The sequence below is a fragment of the Podarcis pityusensis genome (assembly GCF_964106645.2).
Source record: "Podarcis pityusensis genome assembly, chromosome: 14".
In the NCBI taxonomy this organism is placed as follows: domain Eukaryota; kingdom Metazoa; phylum Chordata; class Lepidosauria; order Squamata; family Lacertidae; genus Podarcis; species Podarcis pityusensis.
This window is the reverse complement of record NC_138039.1, coordinates 40960349-40975076: the sequence shown is the minus strand read 5'-3', so window position 1 is coordinate 40975076 and position 14728 is coordinate 40960349. Positions and strand designations below refer to the sequence as shown.

Genomic DNA, 14728 nt, shown 5'->3' with positions numbered 1-14728 from the left:
CTGCATATTTCCTGTCTTCCTGTGGAACCACAGGCTAGACACGCTCCCGTTCCTTTCATCTGAAAGACAATCATACTAAATACCTTTTAAAATAATTTTTGTCGTTGTTTAGAACATTGCGGTGACTTCTGGTTCAGTTGACAAATTCGCCAAAGCAGATGACAATACAGAAGAAGCGGAATCCAACAAGGAAGAAGAAACCAAAGGAGGCTTTGTGAAATTTGGATGGGTGAAAGGGGTCCTGGTAAGCAAAATATATATCCTAGAAGAGACCCCTAGGGTCATCTAGTCTAACCTCTTGTGATGCAGGAATCTCGACTAAAGCATCTATGACAGATGGCCATCCAACCTCTGCTTAAAGCCTCCAAGGAAGGAGATGCCACCACCTTCTGAGGAAGTCCATTCCACTGTTGAACAGCCCTTGCTGTCAGAAAGTTCTTCCTGGTTTTTAGTCAGAATCTCCTTTCTGGTGACATGAAGTCACCAGAAGTCCTACCCTCTGGAGCAGGAGAAAACAAGCTTGATCCAGCTTCCACATCACAGCCCTTTAGAAATTTGAAGGAGGCTATCATAGCTCCCCCCAGTCTCCTCTTTTCCAGGCTAAACATACACAACTCCCTCAACTGTTCCATGCAAGGCTTGGTTTCCAGACCCTTAATCATCTTGGTTGCCCTTCTCTGCACATGCAATTGCTTGTGCTGGAGTTTACTTGCTCCGGTTAGTATATCAGGGTTTGTGTTTTTTTGCTTTGCATTTCCCCCTCCCTCTCTCTCTCTATGGGCAGCTTCAATTAGCACTCATATATGTCCTTTTTTTTGGAAGGGACACAGGTGGTGCTGTGGGTTAAACCACAGAGCCTAGGGCTTGCTGATCAGAAGGTCGGCGGTTTGAATCCCCGCAACGGAGTGAGCTCCCCTTGCTCGGTCCCTGCTCCTGCCAACTTAGCAGTTGGAAAGCATGTCAAAGTGCAAGTAGATAAATAGGTACCGCTCTGGCGGGAAGGTAAACGGCGTTTCCGTGCACTGCTCTGGGTCACCAGAAGCGGCTTAGTCATGCTGGCCACATGATCCAGAAGCTGTACGCCGGCTCCCTTGGCCAGTAAAGTGAGATGAGCGCCGCAACCCCAGAGTCGGCAACGACTGGACCTAATGATCAGAGGTCCCTTTACCTTTATGTCTTTTAAAAATTTCATTTAAAGCACTGCTCTGACAGTTGTCTCCACATGTTCTATTATGAACAGTGTAACTGTTTGCACTGCCCCACTATCCAACCCACCCAGACTCTTTCCTTGAGTGGCAAGAAAAGCATGAAGGATTCTCTGTGCGTTCAACTAAATGTGGAAAGATTTCCCCTGATCAAGATGTGAAGATCTCAGGCTACAGCTAGTAGATTTGGGGGAAAATGAGGGTGGGCCTAACTTGCATGACACCATTTGTGGCAAACGCCTTAACACGACATGAAGGGCCACTGGTCATTGCTGTTGTTTGTTGTGCTATGACCACTTTTACATTTGACTCTTTTGTCTCATAGCCTTGTTAAACATTTTCACTGAACTGATCATAGTCTTCAAAGCCATAGGTTATTTTTATACACGGAAAACTCTTGCATTCTGCAATTACATGGTGATGCAATTGTCTTTGTTTATAATTTAGGTGAGATGCATGCTGAATATCTGGGGGGTGATGCTCTTCATCCGACTCTCCTGGATTGTAGGTCAAGCTGGAATTGGTATGTATTTTTAAAAGTATATTTTTCCACTATATGAAGGAGAAACAGGAGAAATTTTCAACAAAGATGATTAGCATTTAAACTAAAGTGTGAATGGGTATAATGGTACACATTTGTTTAACAACTTTTTTATAATTATAAAAAAAACTATTTTGTGTAAATTGCTATCTTTAAAAGGAACAGACATGTGAATACTTTCAAAATTATGCTTTGTCTCAAACTCAATCCTACTTTGACATTCATGTAGTTTGCCATGCCCATTAACTTTGATGGGCCTACTCTGAGAAAGGCTAGCATTGAATACAACTCTATTAAATCAATCAGGACTAATAACCTAATGTGCCAACCATCAGATTATGGAGCAGGATTTACTTATCATACCTTCATCTAGCTTTTCAGACAAAAACCTTGTCTATTCCAAAAGCAGCTTCTTGTGTCAATCTAATATTCAGTACTGTGTTGATGGCAAGCACTGTATATAAATGAAAAGTACGTACCTTACAGTTTGGCACTGCATCTTTAAAGCCATACATTTTGAATTATTTGACTATTTTTAGGAGCTTTTTAAGAGTCTGGTTCTCACAAACAGCAAACGGAGGCCATCCACCCATTTCTGGACTGTACATGTCCCATTCCAAATTGCAGGTGGGAAAATCACATGGCCGAATGCTTCGGCCTGAAAAGCAAATAAATCACAGCTTATAGAAAACTACCGCATCAGCGAGAGGGAAAGGCAAGAACCATTCTTCTTACATCAAGTTTTCCCCGTGTTGGATTGTTTCCTCACCTTTTGTGGGGCAGCAATCCATCATATACTGTAAAACCCACACCCTTTGAAGTCTGAAGCAATGCAGTCTAGAGACAGGGTTACTCCTATTCGTGGGAAAGGGGCCTCAGTACACCCCGTACCTTTCTTCTTCTTCTTTGGTGATCACTCGTAGCCGAGTAAGATCGTCTTCCATGAACATGGTTTTAACAGTGAGTCCGTAAGTGGCTGTGGAGGACAATTCTGGATCCACACATCCTTCCACAGGGGGGACATTGGTTTCCGGGCGGAAGTTGATCACGGTGAGGGTTTGCCAAGCGTGCCTTCTTCTTAGCACGTTTCTCCGTTGCATCCTGAGTTTGAGTGTCTTCAAAGCCCATGACACCTTTGGTAAATGCTGTTCTCCAACTGGAGCGCTCACAGGCCAGTGTTTCCCAGTTGTCTGTGTTTATATGACATTTTAAAAGATTTGCCTTGAGAGAGTCTGTAAAGATCTTTTGTTGACCACCAGCATTGCGCTTTCCATTTTTAAGTTCGGAATACAGTGGACGCTTGGGTTGCGGATGTGATCCGTGTGGGATGCACGTTCACAACCCACAGCATCCGCAACCCGCAGCGGCACGTCTGCGCACACACGGGTTGCAATTCGGCGCTTCTGCGCATGTGCAAAGCATGATTTAGCGCTTCTGCACATGCGCGACCACCAAAACCCAGAAGTAACCAGTTCTGGTACTTCCAGGTTTCGGCTGCCCGTAACCCAAAAAAACACAACCTGAAGCGTCTGTAACCCGAGGTATGACTGTAAAGTAGTTGCTTTGGAAGACGATAATCAAAGCACAAATTTCCCCTCAAAGGTTTACCCCTTAAGGAGCTACAATGCCCATTACCTTTAACAAACTCCAGTGCTCAGTGTTCTTGGGGAAGGCAGTGTGATTTAAATGTGCTGTAAAAGTAGAAGATATATTCAGCCTGGGTCTAGAGCAGTGAGGTTCCTAAGAGACTCCCCCAGAAGCCTAGTTGCTCCAGGCAGAGGTCAATATGGAAAGAGTAGCCTAATAACACAAAGTTTCAGATCCACTGGTCTACACTATCATTCCATATGTGTGCCCAAAGGAAAAACAACATATACAATTATAATGAAGAGCATGGAGTGTTTGGTACCCACCCTGTATTAACCAGGTAGGTGTATGAAACTAAGGCATCTGAAGGCAGCCCTGTTCAGGGAAGTTTACATGTTTGATTTATTTTCATATTGTGATTTAATTTGTTGGAAGTCGCCCAGAGTGGCTGGGAGAACCCAGTCGGATGGATGGCATATAAATAACACCACCACCACCAACAACAACAGCAAACTGATCTGCTCTAAGCAGCTTAAACAAGTGTAACACATAGTCGACAATGTATGCATTCAATGTATGTTTTGATTTTCCTTTAATCGGGCAGAGGCACTTTCACACATACATACATATATAATTTTATTTCTATGCCACCTTTCCACAGTTCAAACTATGCTCAAGGTGGCTTACAACATGAAAAAAATACATAACCGCAACATAAACAATAAATAAAACATAAAAAATATGAAACCAAACTATTTCTTTATTATATTTATATTCTTCTCTTTTTCCTTTTTCTTTCTTGCTCTTTTTCTTCTCTCTTATCCTTTTGATAAGATACTTAGATTACTGTTTTAGTTTAGAGGGGGAAAAGAGATTTGATAAAAAGCTCTGAATTCTTCTTTATATTCTAATAAATTTATTTAAAAAATACACAAGAAATCAAACCTTAAAAAAAAATGTAACCAAACTGAACAATTTCCACATAAATCACAGCACAATCTAAAATAAAGCTACAAAAACCAACTGCAATAGCAGCAGCAACACCCCCTCCAGCAGCAACTCCCCCCCCCCAAAAAAAACCAATGCTCCGGCGGTACATATATGGCTGTACATTATTACTGATGCAGCCCCTATAGGGAGGGGGCAGATCTCCTTTGGCCTGAGAGCTGCATTCACCCTTGGTCAGTCCTCTGGGGGCTGCATACTGGGAATGGGTGTGGCCAACTCAGACTTCACATATAGAGAAAGGCCCTTTACAGTGGTGCCTCGCAAGACGAAATTAATTCGTTCCGCGAGTTTTGTCATCTTGCGATTTTTTTCGTCTTGCGAAGCACGGTGTCGGGAAAGTTTTGGAAAAGCTTCAAAAATCACCAAAGTCTTTAAAAACCTCAAAAAAGGCTACCACACCGCGTTCTATGAGTTGCTCCTCGAAGTCAAGTCGCAACTGTGTTAAGAAAAAGGAAACAAACTTGCAAGACGTTTCTGTCTTGCGAAGCAAGCCCATAGGGAAAATCGTCTTGCGAAGCAGCTCAAAAAACAAAAAACCCTTTCGTCTAGCGAGTTTTTTGTCTTGCGAGGCATTCGTCTTGCGAGGTACCACTGTACTAGGGCATTTAGACTCCCCTTTCGAAACACCAGGGTGGGGTGGGTTTAGAAGCTTACCTTCCCATTGCAAGGTGCTTCTGATGAATAGTAAAGGTAAAGGTAAAGGGACCCCTGACCATTAGGTCTAGTCATGACCGACTCTGGGGTTGCGGTGCTCATCTCGCTTTACTGGCCGAGGCAGCCAGCATACAGCTTCCGGGTCATGTGGCCAGCATGACTAAGCCGCTTCTGGCGAACCAGAGCAGCGAACGGAAACGCCGTTTGCCTTCCCGCCGGAGCAGTACCTATTTATCTACTTGCACTTTGACATGCTTTCGAACTGCTAGGTTGGCAGGAGCAGGGACCGAGCAACGGGAGCTCACCCCGTTGCGGGGATTTGAACTGCCGACCTTCTGATCGGCAAGTCCTAGGCTCTGTGGTTTAACCCACAGTGCCACCCGCGTCCCTTTTGATGAATGAATGAATACCTTCTGATGAATACCAAGCTGCTATTTGCTCTAGGAGGCAAGCTGCCATTAGCATCAAATGCTCCGGTCCATCTCTCCCTGAAACCAAAGCACATTTTGCACTGCAGTTGTAGAAGGAATGCTGGGTCATTTTAGATGGAGCTCCAACAACAGCAGGGCTAACACAAGAATCAGGATACTATCGCTTGAAAGAACGCCGTTTCTTTTTTTGCAGACGGTAGAAAAGGTAAATGCAATGTCTTTTTATATGGCCCATTTCTGCAAGAGAATTTGCAAAACATTGCTTTTAAAAGGCATATCACTAAAAAACATAGTTCCAGTTACAGATAGGTAGCCGTGTTGGTCTGCCATAGTCAAAGCAAAAAAATTCCTTCCAGTAGCACCTTAAAGACCAACTAAGTTAGTTCTTGGTATGAGCTTTCGTGTGCAAGCACACTTCTTCAGATACACTCATCTGAAGTGTGTATCTGAAGAAGTGTGCTTGCACACGAAAGCTCATACCAAGAACTAACTTAGTTGGTCTTTAAGGTGCTACTGGAAGGAATTTTTTTGCTTTGACTAAAAAACATGTTATCTAGTTAACACTGTCTAGTCACTGTGTTTTTAATGGACTGAACCGAAATCTGAGACTCACAATCAGTATGTATGTCATGTGTGAGACTATCTGCTCATTGTTGTGCAATCTATCGCAGAAAAAAATTATGAGGAGCTGATGCAGGGTGTTTCCTGTCAACAACAGCTGCCTTCATGTTTAGCGGGGAAATAATATCACTGTTGGGGAAACAACACCATCCTACAGACTTGCAAAATAACAGGAATAATCAGTGCTTTTTTTCTAAAAAAATGTTTAGGGGTAATCTCATTTTGATTCAAGAAAATCACCATTTTATAGTTCAAATTGGGGAAAATAAATACAGTAAATGGACAAAAGTACAAAGATGTTTAGGGGTGTGCATACCCCTGTGTCCCCCCAGAAAAAAAGCACTGGGAATATTAAACCCAGCCACCTCAAAATCACTGAAAGTAAACTTCAAACAGTATCTAACTGACACACAAGCTTCCTGATAAAATGAAGATGATGTCAGATAGACTTTTGCAGCCTGAGTCTTGTTGATGATGTACAAACTGTATTTTACTCCTAAGGGGCTGGAACCGCTACAGTGAAATCTGTTTTCTTTAGAAAACACGCAGTTCAGTTGCGCTCAGACGGCAAGTACTCCTGGTGAAAATGAACCATTTTTTTTCTTCATTTTTTTAGTAAAAAAGGCAAAAGCTGTGTGGATGTGAACAAGCCAGTTGGAGCAAAGACATTTATAAGTTGTCTACCTACAGGGAGCAGAAAGTATACCTAAGTACAGTCGTGCCTTGGTTTTGAATGGAATCCATTCCGGAAGTCCATTCGACTTCTGAAAACGTTCGAAAGCTAAGGCGCGGCTTCCGATTGGCTGCAGGAGCTTCCTGCAGCCAATCAGAAGCCGTGGAAACCTCATTGGACGATTGGGTTCCAAAAGAACGTTCGCAAACCAGAACACTCACTTCTGGGTTTGCGGCGTTCAGGAGCCAAAACATTTGAGTCGCAAGGCGTTCGCAAACCTAGGTATGACTGTGCCAGAAGGATTTGGATGAATGCTAGATTCTGAGATGATTGGGAGACAGCAGTGACGGGGAAGGCTTCTCCACACATAACTGAGTTGTTGTTGTTTCTGAACATGAACGCCAGCTGCACTGGGATTATGGCTAAGGATTGTACCCAGTGGTGGCTGGTGGTGTTGGGACTAGTAGGGTGCAAGACAGGAGTACCAACAGTTGGTGGAGCAGAGCCACTGAAAGATGGAGCCAGAGTCAACAAATAATTTTGCCCCCATCCTCTCCACTCCACCCCCCATTGAGATCACTGAAGGCAATTCTAAGGAGGAAGAATTCTCTGAATCATAGCTCTGTGAAGGGAACAGAGTTCTCCTAAGAACTCTCAGCACCCTTAACAAACTACAGTTCCCAGGATTCTTTGCAGGAAGCCATGACCATTTAAATGATATTGCTCTAGATGATTAGTGCAGATGGGACTTTCGCTCCAAAGGCATTTCGTTGGAATAAGGATTTCTGGATGTGTATTTGAGCTATATGGAAAAAAAACCCCTGCAATTAGGCTTAAGGTTTAATCCTGTGCATGCTTTGTTGTTGTTTAGTCGTGTCCGACTCTTTGTGACCCCATGGACCAGAGCACGCCAGGCACTCCTGTCTTCCACTGCCTCCCGCAGTTTGGTCAAACTCATGTTGGTAGCTTAGAGAACCTTGTCCAACCATCTCGTCCTCTGTCGTCGCCTTCTCCTTTTGCCCTCCATCTTTCCCAACATCAGAGTCTTTTCCAGGGAGTCTTCGTGTCATGAGGTGGCCAAAGTATTGGAGCCTCCGCTTCCGGATCTGTTCTTGCAGTGAGCACTCAGGGCTGATTTCCTTCAGAATGAATAGGTTTGATCTTCTTGCAGTCCATGGGACTCTCAAGAGTCTCCTCCAGCACCATAATTCAAAAGCATCAATTCTTCAGTGATCAATCTTCTTTATGGTCCAGCTCTTACTGCCATACATAACTGGTATATACATCTTGTTAATAAATGAATGAATGAATGAGGAGGAAGAGGTTCCTAGGGGTTTGTTTCACTATGGATAGGGTCGCCAACCTTTTTGAACTAGTGACCTCATTCTCCTTGTGCCCTCAATCTTCAGAGTCTTTTCCAGGGAGTGCTCTCTTCTCGTGAGGTGGCTAATGTATTGGAGCCTCAGCTTCAGGATCTGTCCTTCCAGTGAGCACTCAGGGCTGATTTCATGCTTACCTGGGAGTAAGTCCCACTGAACTCAGTGGAACTTGTTTCTAAGCAGGCATGTACAGGATCACACAGCGAAAGAACTTTTGCTATTTAGAGGAGAATGGCTTGGCAGGAAACTTGCTGGAATAAATGAAGGGGAGACGGGAAGTTTTCTCCATCTCCACAGCATTACATGTTTGCACCTGGCACTGTGCCTGACAAAAGGGTGCTTGCCGGTTTTATGATGCATACCAAATGAGGCCTTGCAGCTGGAAGCACATATAAGTATATGCCTTGCCATGAAAACTCCACATCTTAACATTGCCAAGACTTTGCTCAGGGGTTTCATGCAAAATTAGTTCCTTTTTTAAGGGTAGTTTAGTAACTTATTGCCATTATCAAGAAGCATTACTTTGTTCCGAGGTATGAAAATAGCCACGGGCAAGAGCCATTCATTTTAATGTTATTTAATGCCCTTACAACTGGGGTTTTTAATCTAAACTTTAATCAGAGCTTGGCGTTACTTTGTAACAAGAGCTACCACAATGGCTCTGCTTCCGCCGCCCCAAATTTAATTCCAAAAGTATAATTTGCTAGTATTCAGAATTTGGGTGATATGCTCCCCAATCTTGTCCCTGTGCTGCCTCATCACCAAATATGGCTATCTTGCTGCAGATGCTCCCAGACACCTATGTGTGGTTATAGCATTTGAACATTTTGTACACATCTAAATCCACTGTGTACATAAGCCCAAATCACGTGGTCAGTTCCCAAATTGTGGGGTGGTTGTTGTTGATGTAATTTGGTTTTGCATGCATTGGATTGTGTGCGCCTCTTCAAACATAATGTCTAGGTATGGATGTCTAGGAATGATGGGGGCAGGTTCCTGGAGGGATGTGCTGGGTGGGAGAGACGCACAATCTTGCTCCCTCCTGCGCATAGGGAGATAACGAATAGTATGATCCAGATGTGGCTCATTTATTAACACTGCATTGCTTTGAATGGGACTTTAAAATGGTTTGTCCCATTCTGAAGCAGGCTACTGCACTGTGGAGAAATTACTGCTACCAGCGCCACAAAATTACTGTATTTTTCCGTGTATAAAACGAGTTTTTTCACTTTAAAAAAATAGTAAAAAAATGGGGGTCGTCTTGTACACGGAGCATGGGCATCTGGGGGGATTTTTTAAATATTTAAGCCATGGGTAGGCAAACTAAGGCCCAGGGCCGGATGCTGCCCAATCGCCTTCTGAATCCAGCCCACGAACGGTCTGGGAATCAGCATGTTTTTACATGAGTAGAATGTGTCCTTTTATTTAAAATGCATCTCTGGGTTATTTGTGGGACCTGCCTGGTGTTTTTACAGGAGTAGAATGTGTGCTTTTATTTAAAATGCATCTCTGGGTTATTTGTGGGGCATAGGAATTGGTTCATCCCCCCCCCCCGCAAAATATAGTCCGGACCCCCACAAGGTCTGAGGAAGTGTGGACCAGCCCATGGCTGAAAAAGTTTGCTGATCCCTGAAACATAAGTCCAGGATTTTGGCTCGGGCAGGCTGAGGCGGTTCCTCCTGCTGCCTCCCCCCCCCCCCCATAGCTGTCAACTTACAGATTTGAAAATAAGGGACCAGCAGCCTTGAAAATAAGGGACCAGCAGCCAAAATAAGGGACCTGCAGCCTCACCTGTTCCAGGCACTCCAGTCTTCCTGTCCTCCTGCAGTCTGGTCAAACTCATGCTGGGTAGCTTCGAGAACACTGTCCAACCAACTTTGTAACCAGAGGTTCAACTGAATAGAATCTGAATCACATGCACCACGAGGCCTATGCAGCCTCAACTTAATATGGCTCCCCGGCCTGGCTTTGCACTGCAAAGTTTGCAGCAGCACGTGCAACAAAATGGCGTCCAGCGTTCAAAAACCCCTCAGCTTGCATTAACTAGCCACACACAAGGCATGCAAGCTCCAATCCCCAGTCGTTCTTAGACTTCTTATTGGGTGAGCAACACAGACAAGCAACACAGTTGGAGCCTCCCTCCTCCCTGGCCGGCAGGGAGGGAGGGAGAGGAGCTGCTTCCTTTGAAATTTAAGGGACATCATTTAAGGGACATCATTTAAGGGACATCCATCAATAAGAGACAGCAGCGGGACATGGCGCTGGAATAAGGGACTGTCCCTTCAAATAAGGGACACTTGACAGCTATGTTCCCCCCTTTCTCCTCCCCCTCCGGGCTGCATGCCGGCGACTGGCTTGCCTCCTGAAGCCTCCGCCGACTCAACCACAGGAGCTGCCTCAGCTACCTCTCCTTGCCCTTTTTTCCTTTTTTTCCTCTTCCCCTCTCAAACTCCCACCCTTCCCCAAGCCAGCTCACCCCCTTCCTCAGCTCAGTTTGCTCGATGGCATGGCCCAGAGCAAAATGGGCATTCCGTTCCCCTGGCGCTTCCTCAACATCCTCCCTGGGAGCCTCCTTCTCCGCCGCCGCCACAGCTGCCGCCGAGGGGGAGTGTGTGGTGTCCACTGCTTCTGCACTTTGTTTCTGCACCATGGTGCACTACATGCTCCTCATGCAACCGCCCCCCAAAAAGATAAACAACTTGCCGCTGCCACCGCAGATCATCCAGCTTTTCACTTAGGGTTTTGTTTTCTTAATTTTGGGTTCAAAAAAAATAGGGGTCATCTTATACATGGGGGTGTCTTGCACATGGAAAAGTACAGTGGTACCTCGGGTTAAGAATTTAATTCGTTCCGGAGGTCCGTTCTTAACCTGAAACTGTTCTTAACCTGAAGCACCACTTTAGCTAATGGGGCCTCCTGCTGCCGCCACGCCGTCGGAGCACGATTTCTGTTCTCATCCTGAAGCAAAGTTCTTAACCTGACATACTATTTCTGGGTTAGCGGAGTCTGTAACCTGAAGCGTCTGTAACCCGAGGTACCACTTTACGGTATTAGTTATTAAAATATGATCAACAGATACCACATGTTGCTGAGTAACATGAAGGCAAGAGAAGTCTGCAAGCAGCTTGCAATCAATATGTTGACAGACGAGGAGACAACAGATGGAGCAGGCAGATAAGTGAAGCAAAGCTGTCGCTATAATGGAACTAGCCAGGTTTTTTGCCCCGGTCGAAGCCTCCAGAGTGGCGCCATTGAGGCTCCCTGCCTGTGTGTGTGTGTGTGTGTGTGTGTGTATGCAAATGCGCGTCGGGGGTTCCAAACTGGGTCTTTGACCCGGATGAAATAAAGCCTAGTTTTGTTAGCTGCAAGGGATGAATGTGAACAAACGCAGGTACTCAGGCTTGTAGCCAACTAAATCAAGGCACACATAGAGTAACTTATATGAGCACAACATAACTTCCTCTCCATGTTCTCCTCCAGTGCACCCCAAACTTTGCTCTGGTGGTTTCTCCAGCCCCCCAGAACAGAGCTGGGGGTGGTGTAGGGGGCACATGAGGGGAGAGAGAAGTTCCAATGCATTCATGTAGGTTTTTCCATGTGCCCGATTAGTTGGATACAGACCCCATGCTTTGTCTCCTACTGCTGCTCCTGTTGATTACAATATGGTTATTTAACCAAAATTTGCCAAGTGCTATACAGAACATTAAGAGGATCTGATTCCTAAAATAACAACAACAACAACAACAACAACAACAACAATTTGTTTATACCCTGAGGACATTTAGGGGTTTAAAGGTCAGCATTAACACTTTGAATTGTGCTCGGAAACATACTGGGAGCCAATGAAGGTTAATAATAATAATAATAATAATAATAATAATAATAATTTATTTATACCAGCCACTCTGGGTGGCTTCCAACAGAATTTTAAAAACACAATAAAACATCAGGCATTAAAAACTTCCCTAAACAGATCTGCCTTCAGATGCCTTCTAAAAGTCAGATAGTTGTTTATTTCCTTGATATCTGATGGGAGGGCTTTCCACAGGGTGGGCACCACCACCGAGAAGGCCCTCTGCCTGGTTCCCTGTAGCTTCACTTCTTGCAGTGAGGGAACCTCCAGAAGGCCCTCGGAGCTGGACCTCAGTGTCTGGGCAGAATGATGGGGGTGGAGATGCTCCTTCAGGTATACTGGACTAAGGCAGTTTAGTGCTTTAAAGGTCAGCACCAACACTTTGAATTGTGCTCGGAAACATACTGGGAGCCAATGTAGGTCTTTCAGGAGCAGTGTCATATGGTCTCAGCGGCCACTCCCAGTCACCAGTCTAGCTGCCGCATTCTGGATTAGTTATAGTTTCTGGGTCACCTTCAAAGGTAGTCCCACGTAGAGCGCATTGCCGTAATCCAAGCATGAGATAGCTAGAGCATGCACTACTCTGGCTTATATAGTCTTACGTACATAACTAAAATGAGGAAGAGAGAGGAAACAGGTATTCGTATAGCTATAATGATGAAGCGGTTTTACCAGTGAAAGACAAAGTCTGATTTCTCTACTACTTTAAATAACAATTGTAGCGAGTTATGAGCCACAAGTTACATTTTTCATCTTTTCATTGCTGACAGGTCTTGGAGTTATCATTATCCTCCTTGCCACCATGGTCACCTCTATTACTGGCTTATCAACTTCTGCAATAGCAACTAATGGTTTTGTCCGTGGAGGTAAAAAAAAATATTTAGGATGTTTCTCCCCAGCCCTCTTACTCTTGGTGTTCAGAAATAGTTCCCCATATATTGTCTTACTATTAGACAAGTCAAAGGGTTCCTCAACCTAAAATAACAGCACAGTGGACAGTAGACTCAAAGGAATCAGAAGGTGAGTAGTATAATCAGCAGTATTGAGACACTATAATTTACTGATTCTTAATCTTTTTCCTGAATCAAAACGTTCAGTTCACAAAGGTCAGATGATCCTGTCCAAGACCAATGGAGAAACAGAATCATCTTATTTTCCTGGAGATGCTTTCGTTCTTTTTCTCTTTCATTTTTTTAAAAAATGTATTCAGAACATTGCAGGTTTTCTTCAGTGGACATGGCAATCCAGATTGCTTAAAGATGTAAAACTTCGTGGAGATCACTGGATTCATTAACTTGTTTCTTACTCCCTTAACTTACAAAGTCTCTTGAGAACATGGATTAGTTTTGGCACGCTCCACCAATGTCCAGGGTCTTACTCTTTATCTTGATGACATGAATTCCAGGTATTTAACAGAGCCAGTCAGACCTCTTCCCTCTCCATGAATGATGGTGGCTTCTTACTAGAAAACGGTGGTTTCTTTTACATATATATATATATAAAATTGGCATGAATTATATGACCAAGGGTCAAACATCTTTTCTGGGATTTTTTCAGGTCTTGGAGTCGTAGTTATTTGCCTGAGTGTGGTAGTTACAACTTTAACAGGTATCTCCATGTCTGCCATATGTACAAATGGAGTGGTAAGAGGAGGTGAGTCAATTTTGTGTTTCAAATGAAGACTATAGGTATCTCTGGAAAAGTGATAACTGTGCTGGCCCATCCAAGTCAAATAAATTGAAGTAAAATGACTAAGTATCAAGGACTCAACTGAAGCATGGGAGACAGCTTGGATGAGAAGAGGCAGGGTCGTTACTTGATGTTAATTGGTTAGCCTAACCTAGAGAAAAAGACCAATATTTAGGATATTTAGGAGAGCCAAATTAGATGAGAGGGTAATTTCACCATATTTATTGAAATTGATATTAGGACAACATTCCCAACTCTGTAGCTGTTCAGAAGCAGAGAAAGTTATTCGAAGGAGGTGCAGAACCACCTCATATACTTAAAGTAGCCATTTATTCAGCAGGTGCCTTTCCACAAAGTACCTGCTCATGAGGAGTCCTATGAATCGGACTGGCACTAGGAGATAATCCTGGTTTGCAAGCTGCAAACCAAGGGTTTATCTTATTGGGTCTCCTGACTCTTTCTGAATCCATTTTGGTGATTCTACAAAGCAGATGCAGAAAATCCCTATGAAGAATATTTACATATGGAAATCCCAGGAGTGCCATTTCAGAGAAGATGGATGGGGATGTTATTCTCCACATTCCTCATGTTTCAGACCACATGTGATTATTCCTGAGGAGCAACCACATTTCTGGCCAAATCATTGGCTTTAATAATAGTAATCTGACAAGAGCTCTTCCCTAGAAGTTTCCTCACTGGTTGAACACTATGAGTGACTATAATAAAAAATACAGTAGATAGGAACATAAGAAGAGCTTGCTGTATCAGGCTGAAAACACATGTGGTCCAGCATGCTGTTCTCACAGTGGTCAACCCAATGCCTATGGGGAACCTGCAAGCAGGACCTGGGTGTCAAAGCACCCTGCCCACTTATGATTGCGTGGCGAGTTCCCACCCGCTCCCAGGAAGAAATAAAGACACAGACACCAAGAATTAAGGTTAATGGGCGAAATAGGCCACAACTTTATTGATTACAGGAATGAGCGGTATTGGCTTAGGCATTGGTCCTATCAACTAGCCGGCTTCAGCCCGATTGCATGAAGACTGGCAAAAGTTAACCACCAGTAGAGGGATTCCTGCTGAGGCA

The 14728-nt window shown here is 44.1% G+C and overlaps 1 protein-coding gene across 2 annotated transcripts in view; it reads left to right on the top strand.

Moving 5' to 3' along the window:
* The window catches only part of SLC12A1 (solute carrier family 12 member 1), a 72626-nt gene that overhangs the window by 2312 nt on the left and 55586 nt on the right, over positions 1-14728 (top strand). The window contains exons 2-5 of one of the 2 annotated variants that reach the window (XM_080980326.1): positions 113-244; positions 1653-1728; positions 12723-12818; positions 13510-13605. In XM_080980326.1, the coding sequence (XP_080836452.1) occupies positions 113-244; positions 1653-1728; positions 12723-12818; positions 13510-13605 (400 nt within the window). The remainder of the gene's footprint in view (positions 1-112; positions 245-1652; positions 1729-12722; positions 12819-13509; positions 13606-14728) is intronic. The other variant, XM_080980325.1, reaches the window with a different exon arrangement.